General features: G+C 38.8%; 1 protein-coding gene across 7 annotated transcripts in view; it reads left to right on the top strand.

The window, feature by feature from the left end:
• Nucleotides 1-23133, top strand: part of ANO4 (anoctamin 4) — a 452569-nt gene that overhangs the window by 218454 nt on the left and 210982 nt on the right. For 5 of the 7 annotated variants that reach the window (XM_027593733.1, XM_027593732.1, XM_027593731.1 and 2 more), the window contains one exon: nucleotides 15096-15200. The exons of 1 other annotated variant lie outside the window; for it this stretch is intronic. In XM_027593733.1, the coding sequence (XP_027449534.1) occupies nucleotides 15096-15200 (105 nt within the window). The remainder of the gene's footprint in view (nucleotides 1-15095; nucleotides 15201-23133) is intronic. One more of the 7 variants, XM_027593729.1, reaches the window with a different exon arrangement.

Genomic DNA, 23133 nt, shown 5'->3' with positions numbered 1-23133 from the left:
CCCCTTTTCTTCCTCTCCTGTTATCTTCTTCTTTTTCTTTTTTCTTAAAATATGTTGCGTTATTTGTTTCAGAAGTACAGAACTGTGATTCAACAGTCTTGCACAATTCACAGCGCTCACCGTAGCACATACCCTCCCGAATGTCTATTACCCAGCCACCCCATCCCTCCCACCCCCAAACACTCCAGTAACACTCAGTTTCTTTCCTGAGATTAAGAATTCCTCATATCAGTGAGGTCATGTGATACATGTCTTTCTCTGATTGACTTATTTCACTCAGCATAACACCCTCCAGTTCCATCCACGTCGTTGCAAATGGCAAGATCTCATTCCTTTTGATGGCTGCATAATATTCCATTGTGTATATATACCACATCTTCTTTATCCATTCATCTGTCGATGGGCATCTTGGCTCTTTCCACAGTTTGGCTATGGTGGACATTGCTGCTATAAACATTGGGGTACACGTACCCCTTCGGGTCCCTACAGTTGTATCTTTGTGGTAAATACCCAGTAGTGCAATTGCTGGATCGAACGGTAGCTCTAATTTCAACTGTTTGAGGAACCTCCATACTGTTTTCCAGAGGGGTTGCACCAGCTTGCATTCCCACCAACAGTGTAGGAGGGTTCCCCTTTCTCCACATCCCCGCCAACATCTGTCGTTCCCTGACTTGTTAATTTTAGCCATTCTGACGGGTGTGAGGTGGTATCTCATTGAGGTTTTGATTTGGATTTCCCTGATGCCGAGCGATGTTGAGCACTTTTTCATGTGCCTGTTGGCCATTTGGATGTCTTCTTTGGAGAAATGTCTGTTCATGTCTTCTGCCCATTTCTTGATTGGATTATTTGTTCTTTGGGTGTTGAGTTTGATAAGTTCTTTATAGATTTTGGATACTAGCCCTTTATCTGATATGTCATTTGCAAATATTTTCTCCCATTCTGTCGGTTGTCTTTTGGTTTTGTGGACTGTTTCTTTTGCTGTGCAAAGCTTTTTATCTTGATGAAATCCCAATAGTTCATTTTTGCCCTGGCTTCCCGTGCCTTTGGCGATGTTTCTAGGAAGAAGTTGCTGCGGCTAAGGTCGAAAAGGTTGCTACCTGTGTTCTCCTTTAGGATTTGGATGGACTCCTGTCTCACGTTTAGGTCTTTCAACCATTTGGAGTCTATTTTTGTGTGTGGTGTAAGGAAATGGTCCAGTTTCATTCTTCTGCATGTGGCTGTCCAATTTTCCCAACACCATTTGTTGAAGAGACTGTCTCTTTTCCATTGGACATTCTTTCCTGCTTTGTCAAAGATAAGTTGACCATAGAGTTGAGGGTCCATTTCTGGGCTCTCGATTCTGTTCCATTGATCGATGTGTCTGTTTTTGTGCCAGTACCATACTGTATTGATGATGACAGCTTTGTAATAGAGCTGGAAGTCCGGAATTGTGATGCCGCCAGCTTTGCTTTTCTTTTTCAGTATTCCTCTGGCTATTCTGGGTCTCTTCTGGTTCCATACAAATTTTAGGATTATTTGTTCCATTTCTTTGAAAAAAGTGGATGGTATTTTGTTGGGGATTGCATTGAATGTGTAGATTGCTCTAGGTAGCATTGACATCTTCACAATGTTGATTCTCCCAATCCATGAGCATGGAACGTTTTTCCATTTCTTTGTGTCTTCTTCAATTTCTTTCATGAGTATTTTATAGTTTTCTGAGTACAGATCGTTTGCCTCTTTGGTTAGATTTATTCCTAGGTATCTAATGGTTTTGGGTGCAATTGTAAATGGGACTGACTCCTTGATTTATCTCTCTCCTGTCTTCTTGTTGGTGTATAGGAATGCCACTGATTTCTGTGCATTGATTTTATAGCCTGCTACTTTACTGAATTCCTGTATGAGTTCTAGCAGTTTTGGGGTGGAGTCTTTTGGGTTTTCCACATACAGTATCATATCATCTGCAAAGAGTGAGAGTTTGACTTCCTCTTTGCCGATTTGGATGCCTTTGATTTCTTTTTGTTGTCTAATTGCTGTGGCTAGGACTTCTAATACTATGTTGAATAGCAGTGGTGAGAGTGGACATCCCTGCCGTGTTCCTGACCTTAGGGGAAAAGCTCTCAGCCTTTCCCCATTGAGAATGATATTCGCTGTAGGTTTTTTATAGATGGCTTTTATGATATTGAGGTATGTACCCTCTATCCCTATACTCTGAAGAGTTTTGATCAAGAAAGGATGCTGTACTTTGTCAAATGCTTTTTCTGCATCTATTGAGAGGATCATATGATTCTTGTTCTTTCTTTTGTTAATATATTGTATCACGTTGATTGATTTGCGGATGTTGAACCAGCCTTGCAGCCCAGGGATAAATCCCACTTGGTCGTGGTGAATAATCCTTTTAATGTACTGTTGGATCCTATTGGCTAGTATTTTGGTGAGAATTTTTGCATCCATGTTCATCAAGGATATTGGTCTGTAATTCTCTTTTTTGATGGGGTCTTTCTCTGGTTTTGGGATCAAGGCAATGCTGGCCTCATAAAATGAGTTTGGAAGTTTCCCTTCCATTTCTATTTTTTGGAACAGTTTCAGGAGAATAGGTATTAATTCTTCTTGAAATGTCTGATAGAATTCCCCTGGGAAGCCATCTGGCCCTGGGCTTTTCTTTCTTGGGAGATTTTTGATGACTGTTTCAATTTCCTTAGTGGTTATAGGTCTGTTCAGGTTTTCTATTTCTTCCTGGTTCAATTTTGGTAGTGGATACATCTCTAGGAATGCACCCATTTCTTCCAGGTTATCTAATTTGCTGGCATAGAGTTGCTCATAATATGTTCTTATAATTGTTTGTATTTCTTTGGTGTTGGTTGTGATCTCTCCTCTTTCATTCATGATTTTGTTGATTTGGGTCATTTCTCTTTTCTTTTGGATCAGTCTGGCCAGGGGTTTATCAATCTTGTTAATTCTTTCAAAGAACCAGCTCCTAGTTTCGTTGATCTCTTCTACTGTTCTTTTGGTTTCTAGTTCATTGATTTCTGCTCTGATCTTTATGATTTCTCTTCTCCTGCTGGGTTTAGGCTTTATTTGCTGTTCTTTCTCCAGCTCCTTTAGGTGTAGGGTTAGGTTGTGTATTTGAGACCTTTCTTGTTTCTTGAGAAAGGCTTGTATTGCTATATACTTTCCTCTCAGGACTGCCTTTGCTGTATCCCAAAGATTTTGAACAGTTGTGTTTTCATTTTCATTGGTTTCCATGAATTTGTTTAATTCTTCTTTAATTTCTTGGTTGACCCATTCATTCTTTAGTAGGATGCTCTTTAGCCTCCATGTATTTGAGTTCTTTCTGACTTTCCTCTTGTGGTTGAGTTCTAGTTTCAAAGCATTGTGGTCTGAAAATATGCAGGGAATGATCCCAATCTTTTGGTACCAATTGAGACCTGATTTGTGACCTAGGATGTGATCAATTCTGGAGAATGTTCCATGGGCACTAGAGAAGAATGTGTATTCCTTTGCTTTGGGATGGAATGTTCTGAATATGTCTGTGAAGTCCATTTGGTCCAGTGTGTCATTTAAAGTCTTTATTTCCTTGTTGATCTTTTGCTTAGATGATCTGTCCATTTCAGTCAGAGGGGTGTTAAAGTCCCCCGCTATTATTGTATTGTTGTCAATGTGTTTCTTTGCTTTTGTTATTAAATAACAATACATATATATTGTTATATATATATTTATATATAATTGGCTGCTTATATAATTGGCTGCTCCCATGTTCGGGGCATAGATATTTACAATTGTTAGATCTTCTTGTTGGATATACCCTTTAAGTAGGATATAGTGTCCTTCCTCATCTCTTATTACAGTCTTTGTTTTAAAATCTAGTTTGTCTGATATAAGGATTGCCACCCCAGCTTTCTTTTGGTGTCCATTAGCATGGTAAATGGTTTTCCACCCCCTCACTTTCAATGTGGGGGTGTCTTTGGGTCTAAAATGAGTCTCTTGCAGACAGCATATTGATGGGTCTTGTTTTTTAATCCAATCTGATAGCCTGTGTCTTTTGATTGGGGCATTTAGCCCATTTACATTCAGGGTAACTATTGAAAGGTATGAATTTAGTGCCATTGTATTACCTGTAAGGTGACTGTTAACTGTCTGTTGTCTGTGTTCGTTTCTGCTCTTTGCTGCTTTTAGGTTCTCTCTTTGCTTAGAGGACCCCTCTCAATATTTCTTGGAGGGCTGGTTTCGTGTTTGCAAATTCCTTTAGTTTTTGTTTGTTCTGGAAGCTTTTTATCTCTCCTTCTATTTTCAATGATAGCCTAGCTGGATATAGTATTCTTGGCTGCATATTTTTCTCGTTTAGTGCTCTGAAGATATCTTGCCAGTCCTTTCTGGCCTGCCAGGTCTCTGTGGATAGGTCTGTTGCCAATCTAATGTTTCTACCATTGTAGGTTACATATCTCTTCTCCCGAGCTGCTTTCAGGATTTTCTCTTTGTCTCTGAGACTCATAAGTTTTACTATTAGATGTCGGGGTGTTGACCTATTATTATTGATTTTGAGAGGGGTTCTCTGTGCCTCCTGGATTTTGATGCCTGTTTCCTTCCTCACATTAGGGAAGTTCTCTGCTATAATTTGCTCCAATATACCTTCTGCCCCTCTCTCTCTCTCTTCTTCTTCTGGGATCCCAATTATTCTAATGTTGTTTCGTCTTATCATATCACTTATCTCTCGAATTCTGCCCTCGTGATCCTGTAGTTGTTTCTCTCTCTTTTTCTCAGCCTTTTATTTTCCATCATTTGGTCTTCTATATCGCTGATTCTCTCTTCTGCCTCATTTATCCTAGCATTTAGTGCCCCCATTTTTGATTGCACCTCATCAATAGCCTTTTTGATTTCGATTTGGTTAGATTTTAGTTCTTTTATTTCTCCAGAAAGGGTTTCTCTAATAACTTCCACGCTTTTTTCAAGCCCAGCTAGTATCTTTAAAGTCATGATTCTGAACTCTAGGTCTGACATCGTACTAATGTCCGTATTGAGTAGGTCCCTGGCTGACGGTACTACCTCTTGTTCTTTTTGCTGAGGTGATTTCTTTCGTCTTGTCATTTTGTCCAGAGGAGAATAGATGAATGAGAGAACAAAATGCTAACAGGTTAACAACGTCCCCAGCAAATATACTGTATACAAATCAGAAAAGACCTGAAACCAGGGGAAAAGAAAGGGAAAGAAAGAAAAAAGAAAGAGAAAAAGAAAAAAAAAAGATAAAAACAAAAACAAAACAATACAAAAAAGGCAGAATATGATCAAATATGATCAGGCTAGTGCATAGATCAGTGCCACACACTAGATTTTGGGCGTATTTTGGTCTGTTAGAAAAAAGTGCCTCCTAAAATTTTAAAGGAAGAAAGACATATATGTACAAAATAAGGGTTGATACAATGAAGGGATGGAAGATGACTGTAAAGATGAAAATTATAAAAGATTTTATAAAAGGACTTGGTAAGATAAGTTGTTTGAAAAAAGAAAGAAGATTTAAGAAAAAAAAAGGAAAAAGGGAGAGAATGTGATCAGGCAGGAGACTAGAACAAAGCCATACACTAGTGATTTAGGGTATATTTTGATCTGTTAGAAGAAACTGTACCTCAAAATTTTAAAGAGAGAACAACTTATATAATATGCCAAAAATAAGGGTAACTACTATGAAGGGATAAAATATGACTCTAAAAATGAAAAATAAAAAAAATTTTTTTTTTTTTAAAAAAGGGATTTATAAGATGTTGGTTGAAAAAGGGAAAAAGAAAAATAAAAAAAAACAGTCAACAAAAATTAACTTTGATGAAATAATGAATCATGGTAAAAAAAAAAAAAAAAAAAAAGTCATGAATCTATGTGCAGTATTCCCCTAGCGCTGGAGTTCTCCTATTCTCCTTGATCGATCAACTTGGTCTTGGCTTGCTGGCTGTTTGTGTTGATCTTCTGGGGGAGGGGCCTGTTGCTGTGGTTTCCAAATGTCTTTGCCGGAGGCTGAATTGCCCCGCCCTTGTTGGTCCGGGCTAAGCAGGCTGCTCGGGTTTGATCTCAGGAGCTTTTGTTCCCTGCAAGCTCTCCGTACAGCCTTGGAGGACCAGGGTAAAAATGGTGGCCTCCCAATCTCTACTCGGAGGAGCTGAGAACTCGGGGCCCCGCTCCTCAGTGCGCCCCCAGTGAAAAGCAGTCACTTCCGTGTCCCCGGTCTCCGGCCGCACTCTGTGCTCACCCGGCCTGTGACCGAGAATTGCTATCTCTGGCACCCGACGCTGAGCGGAGTCTCCAAACCCAGCAGATCCCTGCAGTGCGTTCCCGCACCGCTCCTCCCCGGGAAGGAAGGGGAGTCTCCCCGGATCTGCCGCTTGTTGGGTCCCCGCTGGGGGAGCCGTGCCCCGACTGGGCCGCAGATCACAGTTTATGGCCACCCCGAGCTGAGAGCCCGCGCCTCAGCTCCGTCTCTGCAGCCGGCTTCCCCGCTCCGATACCTGGGAGCTCTGCTGCACTCAGGCACCCCCGGTCTCTCTGTGACCCCAAGGGTCCTGAGACCACACTGTCCCGGGAGGATTCCACCCCCCGCTTAGCCACTGCAGCGACGTCCCTCCGCCGAGCCAACTTCTAAAAGGTCCGATTTTGTGCTCCGCGGCTCTATCACTTGCCAGAAGCGGCCGACGGAGGCCCCTCCCCCGCCGTCTATCCTCCCGAATATCGCCTCGGATTCACTTCTCCGCACGCCCTACCTTCCAGTAAGTGGTCGCTTCTCTGTTCAGAGAGTTGTTGCTACTCTCCTGTTCGATCTCCTGTTGAGTTCGTAGGTGTTCAGAATGGTTTGATCCCTATTCAGCTGAATTCCTGAGACCAAACGAAATCTAGGTCTCCTACTCCTCCGCCATCTTGCTCCGCCTCCTACTACATCATTAGGTTTTGATGTAGTGTTCCATGATTCATTGTTTGTGTATAACACCCAGTGCTCCATTCAGTACGTGCCCTCTTTAATACCCTTCACCAGGCTAACCCATCCCTCCACCGCCCTCCCCTCTAGAACCCTCAGTTTGTTTTTCAGAGTCCATAGTCTCTCACCATTAGTCTCCCCCTCTGACTCCCCCCCCTTCATTTTTCCCTTCCTGCTATCTTCTTCTTCTTTTTTTTTTTTTAACATATAATGTATTATTTGTTTCAGAGGTACAGATCTGTGATTCAACAGTCTTAACACAATTCACAGTGCTCACCATAGCACATACCCTCCCCAATGTCTATCACCCAGCCACCCCATCCCTCCCACCCCTTGCCACTCCAGCAACCCTCAGTTTGTTTCCTGAGATTAGGAATTCCTCATATCAGTGAGGTCACATGATACATGTCTTTCTCTGATTGACTTATTTCGCTCAGCATAATACCCCGCAGTTCCATCCACATCATTGCAAATGGCAAGATTTCATTCCTTTTGATGGCTGCATAATATTCCATTGTATATATATATATATATATATATATATATATATATATACCATATCTTCTTTATCCATTCATCTGTTGATGGACATCTTGGCTCTTTCCACAGTTCGGCTGTTGTGGACATTGCTGCTATAAACATCAGGGTTTATAGCAGCAATGTATCCCTTTGGATCCCTACATTTGGGGCCATAACTGGCCAGTAAGGCATGGCTGGGAAGCAACTGATGACTCATCAGGCTCCACTTGGCTCTCTGGGGGGGCAGGGGGCAGAGGCAGGCAGCCACATGACGAGGTGGTCAATCCAAAGCCCGGTGGGAAGGAGAAATCCATCTCCCGAACGCCACCAATCCATCAACATCCACCTACCCCTTTGGGTCCCTACATTTGTATCTTTGCTGTAAATACGCAGTAGTGCAATTGCTGGGTCATAGGGTAGCTCTATTTACAACTTTTTGAGGAACCTCCATACTGTTTCCCAGAGTGGCTGCACCAGCCTGCATTCCCACCAATGGTATAGGAGAGTTCCCCTTTTTCCTCATCCCCACAAACATGTGTCGTTTCCTGACTTGTTAATTTTAGCCATTCTGACTGGTGTGAGGTGGTATCTCACTGAGGTTTTGATTTGCATTTCCCTGATGCTGAGCAACGTTGAGCACTTTTTCATGTGTCTGTTGGCCATTTGGATGTCTTCTTTGGAAAAATGTCTGTTCGTGTCTTCTGCCCATTTCTTGATTGGATCATTTGTTCTTTGGTTGTGGAGTTTAATAGGTTCTTTATAGATTTTGGATACTAGCCCTTTATCTGATATGTCATTTGCAAATATCTTCTCCCATTTTTGGTTGTCTTTTGGTTTTGTTGACTGTTTCTTTTGCTATGCAAAAGCTTTTTATCTTTATTTTTCATTTTTAGAATCATATTCTATCCCTTCATAGTAGTTAACCTTATTTTTGGTACATATATTTAAGTTGCTCTCTCTTTAAAATTTTGGGATACAGTTTCTTCTAACAGACCAAAATATACCTTGAATCTCTAGTGTATCGCTTTGTTCTAGTCTCCTGCCTGATCACATTCTCTCCGTTTTTTTTTTTTTAAATCCTCTTCTTTCTTTTTTCAATTTCTTATCTTATCAATTCGTTTTATAAAATATTTTATAATTTTCATCTTTGCAGTCATATTCCATCCCTTCGTCGTATTTACCCTTATTTTTGTACACATATAAGTTTTTCTTTCTTTAAAATTATAGGAGGCGCTTTCTTCTAACAGACCAAAATACACCCCAAATCTAGTGTGTGGCACTGATCTATGCACCAACCTGGTCATATTTGATCATATTCTGTTTTTTGTTTTTATTTTTTTGCTTTCTTTCCCTTTCTTTTCTCCCTGTTTTAGGTCTCTTCTGATTTGTTTAGTGTGTATTTTTCAGGCGTCATTGTTACCCTGTTAGCATTTTGTTCTCTCATTCATCTTTTCTCCTCTGGACAAAATGACAAGATGGAAAAAAAAATCACCTCAAAAAAAAAGAACAAGAGGCAGTACCAACTGCCAGGGACCTAATCAACATGGACATTAGTAAGATGTCGGACCTAGAGTTGATAATGACGATTTTAAAGATACTAGCTGGGCTTGAAAAAACCATGGAAGATATTAGAGAAACGCTATCTGGAGAAAGAAAGAACTAAAATCTAAGCAAGTCAAAATCAAAAAGGCTATTAATGAGGTGCAATAAAAAAATGGAGGTTTTAACTGCTAGGATAAATGAGCAGAAGAGAGAATTAGTGATATAGAAGACCAAATGCTGGAAAATAAGGAATCTGAGTAAAAGAGAGATAAACAACTACTGGATCACAAGGGCAGAATTCGAGAGATAAGTGATACCATAACACAAAACAATAGTTGAATAATTGGGATCCCAGAAGAAGAAGAAAGGGGGGGCAGAAGGTATATTGGAGCAAATTATAGCAGAGAATTTCCCTAATTTGGGGAAGGAAACAGGCATCAAAATCCAGGAGGCACAGAGAACCCCCTTCAAAATCAATAAAAATAGGTCAACATCCCGACATCTAATAGTAAAACTTACGAGTCTCAGAGACAAAGAGAAAATCCTGAAAGCAGTTCAGGACAAGGGATCTGTAACCTACAATGGTAGAAACATTAGCTTGGCAACAGACCTATCCACAGAGACCTGGCAGGCCAGAAAGGATTGGCATGATATATTCAGAGCACTAAATGAGAAAAATATGCAGCCGAGAATACTATATCCTGCTAGGCTGTCATTGAAAATAGAAGGAGAGATAAAAAAGCTTCCAGGACAAACAAAAACTAAAGGAATTTGCAAACATGAAACCAGCCCTCCAAGAAATACTGAAAGGGGTCCTCTAAGCAAAGAGAGAGCCTAAAAGTAACATAGACCATAAAGGAATACAGACAATATACAGTAATAGTCACCTTACAGGCAATACAATGGCACTAAATTCATATCTTTCAGTAGTTACCCTGAATGTAAATAGGCTAAATGCCCCAATCAATAGACACAGGCATTCAGATTGGATACAAAAACAAGACCCATCAATATGCTGTCTGCAAGAGATTTATTTTGAACCCAAAGACATCCCCAGATTGAAAGTGAGGGGATGGAAGACCATGTACCATGTTAATGGACACCAAAAGAAAGCTGGGATGGCAATCCTTATATCAGACAAATTAGATTTTAAACCAAAGACTGTAATAAGAGATGAGGAAGGACACTATAGCATACTTAAAGGGTCTATCCAACAGAAAGATCTAACAGTTGTAAATATCTATGCCCCTAACATGGGAGCAGACAATTATATAAGTCAGTTAATAACAAAAGCAAAGAAACACATCAACAACAATACAATAATAGTGGGGGACTTTAACACCCCCTCACTGAAATGGACAGATCATCTAAGCAAAAGATCAACAAGGAAATAAAGACTTTAGGTGACACACTGGACCAAATGGACTTCACAGACATATTCAGAACATCCCATCCCAAAGCAAAAGAATACACATTCTTCTCTAGTGCCCATGGAACAGTTTCCAGAAGAGATCACATCCTAGGTCACAAATCAGGTCTCGGCCAGTACCAAAAGATTGGGATCATTCCCTGCGTATTTTCAGACCACAATGCTTTGAAACTAGAACTCCATCACAAGAGGAAAGTCGGAAAGAACTCAAATACATGGAGGCTAAAGAGCATCCTACTAAAGAATGAATGGGTCAACCAGGAAATTAAAGAAGAATTAAAAAATTCATGGAAACCAATGAAAATGAAAACACAACTGTCCAAAATCTTTGGGATACAGCAAAGGCAGTGCTAAGAGGAAAGTATATAGCAATACAAGCCTTTCTCAAGAAACCTAACCATACACCTAAAGGAGCTGGAGAAAAAACAGCAAATAAAGCCTAAACCCAGCAGGAGAAGAGAAATAATAAAGATCAGAGCAGAAATCAAGGAAATAGAAACCAAAAGAACAGTAGAACAGATCAACAAAACTAGGAGCTGGTTCTTTGAAAGAATTAACAAGATTGATAAACCCCTGGCCAGACTTATCAAAAAGAAAAGAGAAATGACCCAAATCAACAAAATCATGAATGAAAGATGAGAGATAACAACACCAAAGAAATACCAACAAGTATAAGAATATATAATGAGCAACCATATGCCGGCAAATTAGATAATCTGAAAGAAATGGATGCATTCTGAGAGATGTATCGATTACCAAAACTGAACCAGGAAGAAATAGAAAACCTGAACAGACTCATAACCACCAAGGAAATTGAAGCAATAATCAAAAATCTCCCAACAAACAAGAGCCCAGGTCCAGATGGCTTCCCAGGGGAATTCTACCAAACATTTAAAGAAGAATTAATACCTATTCTTCTGAAACTGTTCCAAAAAATAGAAATGGAAGGAAAACTTCCAAACTTGTTTTATGAGGCCAGCATTACCTTGATCCCCAAACCAAAGACCCCATCAAAAAGGAGAATTACAGACCAATATTCTTGATTAACATGGATGCAAAAATTCTCACCAAAATACTAGCCAATAGGATCCAATAGGATAATTAAAAGGATTATTCACCACGACCAATTGGGATTTATCCCTGGGCTGCAAGGTTGGTTCAACATCCGCAAATCAATCAACGTAATACAATATATTAATAAAAGAAAGAACAAGAACCATATGATCCTCTCAATAGATGCAGAAAAAGCATTTGACAAAGTACAGCATCCTTTCTTGATCAAAACTCTTCAGAGTATAGGGATAGAGGGTGCATACCTCCATATCATAAAAGCCATCTATGAAAAACCCACAGCGAATATCATTCTCAATGGGGAAAAACTGAGAACTTTCCCCCTAAGGTCAGGAACATCGCAGGGATGTCCACTATCACCACTGCTATTCAACATAGTATTAGAAGTCCTAGCCACAGCAGTCAGACAACAAAAACAAATAAAAGGCATCCAAATCGGCAAGGAAGTCAAACTCTCACTCTTTGCAGATGATATGATACTTTATGTGGAAAACCCCAAAAAATTCCACCCCAAAACTGCTAGAACTCATATAGCAATTCAGTAAGTGGCAGAATATAAAATCAATGCACAGAAATCAGTGGCATTCCTATACACCGACAAGACAGAAGAAAGAGAATTTAAGGATTTGATCCCATTTACAATTGCACCCAAAACCATAAGATATCTAGGAATAAATCTAACTAAAGAGGCAAAGAATCTGTACTCAGAAAACTCTAGAATACTCATGAAAGAAATTGAGGAAGACACAAAGAAATGGAAAAACATTCCATGCTCATGGATTGGAAGAAAAAATATTATGAAGATGTCCATGCTTCCTAGAGCAATCTACACATTCAATGCAATCCCTATCAAAATACCATCCACTTTTTTCAAAGAAATAGATCAAATAATCCTAAAATTTGTGTGGAACCAGAAGAGACCCCAAATAGCCAGTGGAATGTTGAGAAAGAAAAGCAAAGCTGGTGGCATCACAATTCTGGACTTCCAGCTCTACTACAAAGCTGTCATCATCAAGACAGTATGGTACTGGCACAAAAACAGACCCATAGATCAATGGAACACAATAGAGAGCCCAGAAATGGACCCACAACTCTGTGGTCAAAAGGGTATTTTTTTTTAAAATATACTTGAAACAAATCTATTTATCCTTATATCCATTTTCCTCATATTTTCTTGATATCTGAAGCATTAGATATTCTTTAAAGACAGACTTTAACGACCTGAATGCTTCCTTTATGTTGCTTCTTTTGTGACTTCCTACACTCCTCTTCTGTTCTCTAACAAATAAAATACTTACTAAAATTTGTGGAATTTTGGTTATTAGAAACTGTAGTTATTTATTAGTCAAAACTATTTCTATGTGAATTTATGAGCTCCTGACTAAGACAAACAAGGTAAATAAGTTGGACTCCTGTTTATTAGCCTATTTAGCAAGTCATTGCTTTTTAGGTTACATAATGGTGTTAGTCATGGTCTGAAGCACTAGAACATGGGACTGTTGGTAAATCCATTTCTCTTATTTCTAACAGCCTGTGTTTGTGACTGCTTTGATATGGGAGTGTTCAAGACTGGTAGGAGCATGGGTTGGAGTTGCGTCTTGAAAATGTAGTAGCTGTGTGACCTTGGGCAAATTATTCCTTCCCAGTGCACCTTGTTTTCAAAGGTAAAGGCTAAATGAGATGGTAAAGTACACACCCCAGAACCAGCCTATAGGTGGTATTGAATATTCTTATTTATTTTTTGTCATTGTTATTATGAGGTCTTTGGTTATTGAGCAGAACAAGGGCAGCTAGCCTTAGCAGAGGTTGAAAAGCAGCAGAACTTCTCCGTACTTATGCACAGTAGCTGGCCATGGGGTGGGAACCAAATAACCCATTTTAATTCCTGTTGAGAAGCTTGGTCTGAACTGTTAACTTCAGTGAGACAACCACATGCATGCATTAAAAAGTTCACTGTATCTGCAGTGCTTGACATGCTTGACAGTCACTGACATGCATGCTGGTGTCCCAAAGAACAGACCTGTGGCTCCCTTCTCGTTATTCAGTAGCTAGTTTCTGTATAAATGTCAATGTTCCTTTAACACATTATTATGGATGATACTAGTAATGGCTTCCATTTACTGAGTGCTGACTATTTGACAGCTAAGAGCTTTTCATGCATTATCTCATTTAGTCTTCATGGTTGTTCTGTGAGACTGTTATTATCACCCCTATTTTGTAGATGAGAAAACCAAGATTTAGAGAGATTCAGTGTTTCCTAATAAGAATTTGAATGCTGGTTTGCAGGACTCCATAATCTGGGCTTATAGCTTTCCTTGTAGCTCTATGGCCTTTGTTTCATAATTATCATGTAGCCTTAGTCATTCATTCAGCCTGCATTTATTGAGGGCCTGCCTACTTGGTACTAGGCACTGTTCTAGGTACTGGGTGATAGCATGCAGGTAAAAGTTCCTGCCCTTCTAAAGCTCACCTTCTATTATATTACTTGTGTTCATGTCCTTTCTAGAATGGGTGTCCTTATATGATAATGACTGTGTTGTATTCTTTTGAGTTCAGGGTGTAACTGAAATTTATTCAAGGCTAAGAATAATTCCTGAGCTTATAAAATAATTATTTCTACAAAAACACTGGATGCTATGTCCCACTCTGTTCATCAGGCTATCTTTTTATTTTAGCACTGGCTTTTTAGCCCTTCTAGACTCCTCAGGATTGGAGATGTTCTTAGTGATTATTTTAAAAAGCATTTGAAAGTTTATTATTGTTAGTGATAAAGCTACTTTTTGATGTCTTGTTTTCTTTGGCACCCTTAAATGTTCTATAGGTGTGTGGAACAGCATAAAAAAAAAAAAGTCTTCTTTAGAGTATACCAAAAATACATGAGACAAATCTAGTATAAGAGGTTTAATTACTTCATAGAAGAAATAAAAGTATTCTGGTATAATTGAAAAATGATATAGCAGAGAAGTCCAACTGTGAGGGGGAAAATGATGTCTTTTTTCCTGTGATATCAAGAATATTAAATCCTTTTCTAAGAACGAATTATTATAATTTTAGAGAAGATGATATAAAGTATTTGTGTTGAGGGGCACCTGGGTGGCTCAGTCATTAAGCGTCTGCCTTCGGCTCAGGTCATGATCCCAGGGTCCTGGGATCAAGCCCCGCATCAGGCTCCCTGCTCTCGCTGTCTCTCTGTTTCTCTGTCAAATAAATAAATAAAATCTTTAAAAAAAGTATTTGTGTTGAATATCCCTTTTTAGCCATGTGAAGCTGAAAATAATTTTAAATGCCCTTGGGTAGAGGCTAACATGTTTTATTCTTCACCTAGGAAGCCATCAGTAAATACTATGAAGTGTGTGGTATTTTAATAAAGTAATTGCCTTATTTTTTACATTGGAAATACAATTAAACCTTGTGGGTCCCCTAAGGAACAAATGGCTGTTAATATTTCTCATTTGTTTTAAAAGTCCTTTTTCCAAGAGGGAGGATCATTGGCAAATCAGCTGGCTGTTCTTTTTAGATTTTGACGTTGCTTCTCCTTGGGACCCTAATGCTGGGCTCTCTGATAACCAGTGCAAACTCCATGAATATCTTTCATTTCTCTAGAAGGAGGTGTGGATTTGCAAGGCTACCAGCTGGATATGCAAATACTACCTGACGGCCCAAAGAGTGATGTGGACTTTTCAGAGATTCTTAATGCAATACAAGAAAGTAAGTTTCCCTCAAATTTTAATGTGACCATGAAAGGAGAAACTATTCTAATACTTGGGAGGGATAATAAAACTAGAAACCTTAGATGCCAAGTTTAAAAAAAGTGTTGTAAAAGAGATACTGTGTAAAATAATTTTGAGGCCAGAAGAGATGGTTAGTGAAATGCAGGTTTAGTTTGTGAAACTCACCCACACAGTATTGGGGTCTTTGAAGAAGCCTGATGGAAGAACTCTAGTTCTATATTTAGTATACTATAATATTTAGTAAATTGCTAGGTACTATAATTTTTTAGATTCCTTGATTAATCATAATCAAATTTTTGAGAATACTATTACTAGAATACTATTCCTTTGCTCAGATGTACAAGTAGTAAGAAGTAAATGTTGATGCAGTAACCTGAAATCATAAATTTATTCTCCAAAATGGGTATCTCAAGTCACTGATGATGGGCTGTGACTTGAGAAGTGACCCCTCTCTTCTAAGCATTTTGATTAATCATTTATTCTTCTTATATTACTTTGTTTATAGTTTTTACTAAGAATTTCATCTTAATCAATACATTTACTCAAGTTGTAGATTTAACATTGAGAATGGATGATGTCGTATCATAGACTAAGTCATTAACATTCATGTTTCATTATCAGAGCTCTACTACTAGATAATGATACTCTTTTAAGATCAAATATTATGTTTGAAGGAGTTAGACCTGAAGAGCACTACAGGAAGAACCACTGTAATTTTTTGCTACTTTTAGTTTTGTGACACTGCATTTCTAATGCTAAACTTTTAATGAGCAATTTTAAGCATTTTCATAGCAGTTATCCCCTTTTGTCATCATACTGCTGCCCTCCTGACCTTCTGAAATAATTAATACTTCCACTTTATAGGTAGGACAACTGAGGGTGGGAGAAGTTACATACCAAGGTAATATGATCAAGAATGGAGGCCAGACTGGAATGGAGGGTCTCCTACCCTTCATTTAATTCCTTTCTGAATGTGCTCAGTATGGGGTTTAAACACATCAAGGAAAAGGATCCTGAAATTGAAGATGAGGCTGGTTCTAAGAGAAATACTTTTAATGAAAAAGACAAAAGGACCAGCTATTTGTTCTGCTTGGGCAATCCCTTAATATTAGGTTATGAATAAAAGAGAAAAAAATTCCCCAGGAGATTAAAAATCCAATTAATAGACATTGGAGAGAAAATGATTTTTTCATGGAAAGTTATAAAATTCTGTAATTACTTCATCTGATTTGAAAGATGATATATAGTGTTGAAAGGATTTTTAAAAAATTTTTAATAAGTGATAAAAGTTGTCTTCTCTGCTAGTGCAGGAGATAAAGTTAAAATTTTTTAGGGCTGCATGAACTTACATCAAAATGAATTAAATGTTTATGACTATTTTTACAGTAATTTTTGTTAGCATATCTTACTAAAGACACATTTGTATATAACTTTTATTGTTTAGAATGGTGAGCTCTTTGTGAACAAGTAGAAGTGCATGTTTATGAGTAGTTAATATTTAAGTTTAAAAATAAGAAAAGGGAAATATTATTTCACCTTAAAATGCAAATAAACTCTTTATAGGTTTAAGGATTTTCTAATACTTTGGAACTGTTTTCTTGTTAAAAAAAAAAATAGGTTTTATGCTAAGTAAGTTTGGGAAGCTGCCTACCTGGCCTAGGTCATTTCTGGTAGGAAAGATTTGGACCATTTATCTACCTTCAGTTTCACCCTAGATTCCAAATGTGATTCAGATATTTAACAAGTTAGTTGAAATTTCTAAGTATAAAAACATATAGTTTGGTTCTTAAAGGGACTGTACCTTAGATTATTATTTATAGGAAGCTTCAAGAGACCAAATTACAAAAATGTAAAAATAGATAGGATTTGGACATCAGAAAAATTCCTTCTCTCCTACAAACATTTTTGTTTAGATGATGGAAAGATTTCATTATTTTCTTGGAATTTTGTGGACATATAGGTATTATCTTTAATATCAAGCTGGGAGTGAGAGAGAATTTGAAAGAGTGTCTAAGGTAGGCCAGCCATTTATAGTAAGTTCTCTTCCCTTACTACCTCTTTTCTTAAAACAACCCTACAAGGAATAGTAGATGTGTTTTCTCCATTTTAAGGGTGAAAAAAATTGAGTATACCTCCCCAAGGCTATATGGTTAATATTTGATTGTCAATATTTAGTCATATGCTGGCCCTTGTTCTGATAAATAAAAGATTAAATAAACATGATTAGGAGAAGTGAACTACTCTGGATTTTTAAAAAAATATTCTTATTTTGTTATGTCTTAATGCAAGAATTCTTCCCCATGCTTCTACATTGTAAAATATGTTTACATTTTTTTCCTGTAGTGCTTATGCCCTAAAAAGGGCTTCATCTGTTCAAAAGAAGATGTCTTAGAGAGGCTAGCTATTTAAAAGTTGTTTCTCAACTTTCCCTATAACAGATGTACAACTTATAAAGAAGAAAAGTTATTTTATCCATTCACCCATTTCTCCATGTCACCTGTTGTGTGTCAGGCAATATATTATGCATAGAATCTTAAAGCAGTAGTGAACATTTTGGTGTACAGTTCAGTTCAAGAGAAATTAAAACACAGATCACATTTGTTTTATTGTTCAAAATGGAAACAACTTTTATTGCTTTCTAGGAGGAAAGCATTTCTATGTGGCAGTATAATATAAGGGTGTGTGTGTCTGTGTGTGTGTGTTTTCCTTGATGTAATTTTTCCCTCTCTCTATTCTAACCCATTGTACCCCACCCCAAGATGGTAGCTAGGTCCCCTAAACTCCTTTGTTTTAGCAGCGTTCTCTATTATCTGAAGTTCCTGGCTTTTGTTTTCTGAAAGTCTGGGCTTCTGAGTGGCTAATCCCTCATAAAAAGAAGCAGACACACAGAGATACCCATACAGACAGAGAGAGAAAAGGCATTTCCTGTCCAGTTCCCTTAGATTGTCCTGCAGTGGTAGCATGACTTCCCATGAGGTGGGGGGGAAGGGAGGGAATGGCTGGGTTGTGTGCTGGAGCCTGCACTTGAGCCACCTGAACAGCCAGCCTTGGCTAAGATTCTCCAGCCTGAGGAAGGAGCAGGTCTTCCATAATTCAGGGAACTTCAGGGATTCTGGGAAGGGGGCAGTCTCATCTTCCCGATTCTTTGTTGTATCTCTAGTACCTTAAACGGAGTACAGAGTATAGTAGCTGCTCAACAAATTTTTTTAATGAGTGAGTGAGTGAATGAATTCTACTCTAAACTTGCAAAGTGGGTGGCTCAGCAGTAGCAGTATGGCTTGGAGACCTGAGTGGTCTCTAAACATTCTGCTGTTTACAAAACCTCTGTCAAAACCTTTTACAGTCCTACATATGTGGGGTAGAGGAGTGGGAATGTCAATAATGACTGAAATTGTCTAAATTGTGGTTGACCTGGTCTACCAGGCCAGTTGGAGTGGGGACTTAGATTTAACTTGATGTAATGATGAGTTTGTCTAGTAAGATTCATACCCTCTAAGTCCAAGGATTTTAGTGCCTACTGTATTAGGTACAATAATATCAATTAAAACAAAAATATCCTGCTTTTTTAGCCACCAGACTTTTAAAATCTGGACATTTTTGAGAAGTAGACATTTAGAAATATTTCATTCTGAAATTAGATTGAGAATCACATCTTAAAGCTCTGTAGTCCATGAAGCAGGTGTGTATGTGTATGTGCATTTATTATATCAGCAAACCATTAAAAAAGATATTATTCAAAAGCTATACTGAACCTTTTAATTCTTGCTTTAAATTATTACCAGTGCCCAGCTTTTTCTAGGGATCATTTCTCTCCCCTTCCACACTTTTTGTTGCCCACTCCTCCTGCTTTGTCCTTAGTTTTTCTTTTCTTGATTCCTAGTATATACAGATACAGACTGTGGGGACTCTCCAGTGGCATTCAAACCATGGCACATTATTGTGTTATAGTCCATTAGGTTCTAACGAAGGAAAGAGAGCAAAAAGCAAAGTGTTTGAAATGAGGACTTGGAGGTTGGAAGGATCGTTGTTATCCTGTGGTCGGACCCTCTGTGCTTGCACCTGTGTTTATGTAATCACAGTGGTGTTCCTGCTCTGGTGGAGCTCTGTGCTTCTGTGCCCACGGAGACTGAGTCATTTCTCAATGACATCCAGTGAGTCATTTTGAATCCAATTTCTTGAGCCCTGACTTCCAGTTTTATTTTTAATCCATATGGTCATGCTGTTTCAAAGGGGAAGATGGGGAAGAGGGAGGTGCTGACATATATTGAACATATAGTCTTGCCTGGCAACTCTGTGGTTGACCTTTTACCCATATTACTGTATTTAGTCTTAAATTCTATTTGCCTTAATTTCTACATCTGCTGAAGGGGGATAGTTCTAGTAAATCTATGTAAAGCCCTTAGTGTGGTGCCTGGCATATGGCAAATGCTGCATTAGTGTTGGCTGCTCCCTTGTCTTCATTCCTCTCAACAATCCTGTGTGGGACCATGGTATTATCCCCGCTGAAAAGATAAAGACACTAAAGCTTGAATAAGTTAAATAACCCAATCTAAGAGCTAGTAGGTGTGAGGACTAGCATTTGAACCCAGGCTTGTCTGAATCCAGAGCTCATGCTCTTTCCAAAGAAGGGGAAGTTATGGTCAGGAGACTCTGAGGATCTTTAATGCAGAACATCATTGACTTCATTTCATGTTGTGAAAAGATAACCAAGGCTATTGAGCAAAGCTTGAATTAGGTACTTGGTTCTTCTCTAAGTATCATTCTCAGGTTGTTAAGAGGTACTGTTACTATCTGCCTTGTTGTAGAAGTAATCAAGGTGTCTGTCCTTTTCTTTAGAAGGAAGTTAGTAGCAAGAGAAGCTCTTCATGAGAAACATGCTGTCCCAGGAACAAGTTAATAATCTTTGCCCCATGACAGAGTGTCCTATGGATGCCCCATGCTATGGTCTGTGCTCTGTTTTATAAACTGTATCATTACTCAGCCAGGAAATGCCAATGAAAAATTTTTAATGACCACATATTTTTAATTTTTTAAATTTTTATTGTTATGTTAATTTTTAAATATTAAAATTTAATATTTTAATATTTGGCTCCCCAAGCCAAACATGATTTAAGAACAGTAGGATGCTTTCCACAGAAACAAGAAGCCAGCTAGAAACAGCATGGATTTAGGGGTCAGAACTGAGTTAGGTTTCATCTCTGTCCCTTACTAGCTGTATGGTCTTACTTAGTGTCTCTGAACCTGCCTTCTTTCTTATAATGCCCTTCTCCTAAGGTATTTTGAGGAAGAAAAGGGAAAACAGACCTGAAAATCCTTAATACACAGTTGGCTCTCAATAGCGCCCTTTCTTCTGTTCACCTTCCCACTTCATACTCAGTCTCTGGGTCTGAGAGAAACAGATACTTTGAAGCAATCCCACTAAGATAACTGGAATAAGAAAACAAATTGATAGAATCTTACAACTAGTTTTTATTTATTTAAAAATGGGCACTGAGCACCTCCTATTTGCTAGTCAGTTTTTGAGCTGCCTTGGGCCTTCACCTGGAAGAGACCATAGGGCTAGATATAAAGATGAACTTGTTATAAAACAGCCAGCTAAATGTTCAAATTAAGATATAAACAAGCTTTTTTGTTTCTTTTGATTCTAAATCATTTCTGAAGGTGTCCTTTTTTGTGTGTTTTCTAATGAGGCTTTGAGGTCAGTATGCAATATCTTCAGAATTCTGAATATCAGATGTAATAATTTGGAACTCGGGACAAAAATAGTAAAATGAGCTGGCACTCTGCAGGACAGATGTAGAAACCTGGATTACACTACACAGTCCTCTCATGTTCTCTTCAGTGACCTGTAATTTCACTTGATTTTCTCTGCATCAGAAAATAGAGATTAAATACTCCTGTGCTGTTAATGCCACTGGGGGCGGGGGGGGAGGTTCTGCTGCATTTAAGGAATAGGAGAGTAAAAAGAGCAGTGAGTCGAGGTTTTGGTATTTATTTCTTACTCTCTAAAAGACACACTTACTGTTTATTTTCCCTGCCTTTATAGCACTGATTTGATTTCATCTACTCTAGCACCTAACCTAAATGTTGGCTCAGTGAACAAATGGCAGAATATCATTAATTTATTTGCGCCCTTGAAGTATATTTGTGGTCTTTTTCCCCTAGAGAATGAATAATGGCTAATAATCCAAGTGATTTTCACTGAATAAATAATTATGAGTATTTAATGAGTAGATTCAGTACTGTTGAGGTAAATTTGCCTTCCCATCACATAAAGTATGTCAGGATCACTCTGCCTTCTGGTCCTCTGACTTCTCTGCTCCGTCTCTATTCTGGAATAACATAGCAAGTCAACCTACAGAACTCTCTTTCTTATGCTGAATTTGATGATTTACTCATACTCTAGCAGGTTTTTGGTCTCACAGGCAATATGAGGTTCTTGACTCTTGTGTAGCTGTTACATGTGAATCTTTGCTGTTCTGTTCCCTGGTCGTCTTAGGCTGAGTGCCTGCTATTTGTGAAGGAGAATCATTTGAGCCTCTCTCTTGCTTTCCAAATATGTGGTATCTACCTGTTGTGACTCAGCTTCCCAATTCTGTTCACAAAGCCCTCTCTGAGTTGATGCAGTGCAGGTCTGTTACTTGGGTTGCATGGAAGGTGAAGGGATCCATTAAAAGTAGCCTTGTTTGGATGTAGAGTATCTTTGTGACATCCATGCCATGGATGATAAGGCTCCAATCTCACCTTGGATGGATGTGAGGTGTGTGAGGACAGGGGCCGTGTCTGCCACGTCTGGTACTTGACCTGACCTAACCCACCACAGTGTCCAGCCAAAGTGGGCACCCACTAAGTACTTGCTGAATAAACAGACTTTTTTCATTTTTTATTGTTATGTTAATCACCATACATCATTAGTTTTTGATATAGTGTTCCAAGATTCATTGTTTGTGCATAACACCCAGTACGTGCCCTCCTTAATACCCATCACCAAGCTAACCCATCCCCCCACCCTCCTCCCCTCTAGAACCCTCAGTTTGTTTTTCAGAGTCCATCGTCTCTCATGAATCGTCTCCCCTTCCGATTTACTCCTGTTCATTCTTCCCCTCCTGTTATCTTCTTTTTTTTTCTTAACATATATTGCATTATTTGTTTCAGAAGTACAGATCTGTGATTCAACAGTCTTGCACAATTCAAAGCACTCACCATAGCACATACCCTCCCCAAGGTATCACCCAGCCACCCCATCCCTCCCACACCCCCACCACTCCAGCAACCCTCAGTTTGTTCCTGAGATTAAGAATTCCTCATATCAGTGAGGTCATATGATACATGTCTTTCTCTGATTGACTTATTTCACTCAGCATAACACCCTCCAGTTCCATCCACGTCGTTGCAAATGGCAAGATCTCATTCCTTTTGATGGCTGCATAATATTCCATGGTGTATATATACCACATCTTCTTTATCCATTCATCTGTCGATGGACATCTTGGCTCTTTCCACAGTTTGGCTATTGTGGACATTGCTGCTATAAACATTGGGGTGCACGTACCCCTTTGGATCCCTACATTTATATCTTTGGGGTAAATACCCAGAAGTGCAATTGCTGGATCATATGGTAGCTCTATTTTCAACTGTTTGAGGAACCTCCATACTGTTTTCCAGAGGGGTTGCACCAGCTTGCATTCCCACCAACAGTGTAGGAGGGTCCCCTTTCTCCGCATCCCCGCCAACATCTGTCGTTTCCTGACTTATTAATTTTAGCCATTCTGACTGGTGTGAGGTGGTATCTCATTGAGGTTTTGATTTGGATTTCCCTGGTGCTGACCGATGTTGAGCACTTTTTCATGTGTCTGTTGGCCATTTGGATGTCTTCTTTGGAAAAATGTCTGTTCGTGTCTTCTGCCCAT

Source organism: Zalophus californianus, chromosome 9 (assembly GCF_009762305.2).
Source record: "Zalophus californianus isolate mZalCal1 chromosome 9, mZalCal1.pri.v2, whole genome shotgun sequence".
Taxonomy (NCBI): domain Eukaryota; kingdom Metazoa; phylum Chordata; class Mammalia; order Carnivora; family Otariidae; genus Zalophus; species Zalophus californianus.
This window is presented reverse-complemented; position numbering and strand designations above follow the sequence as displayed.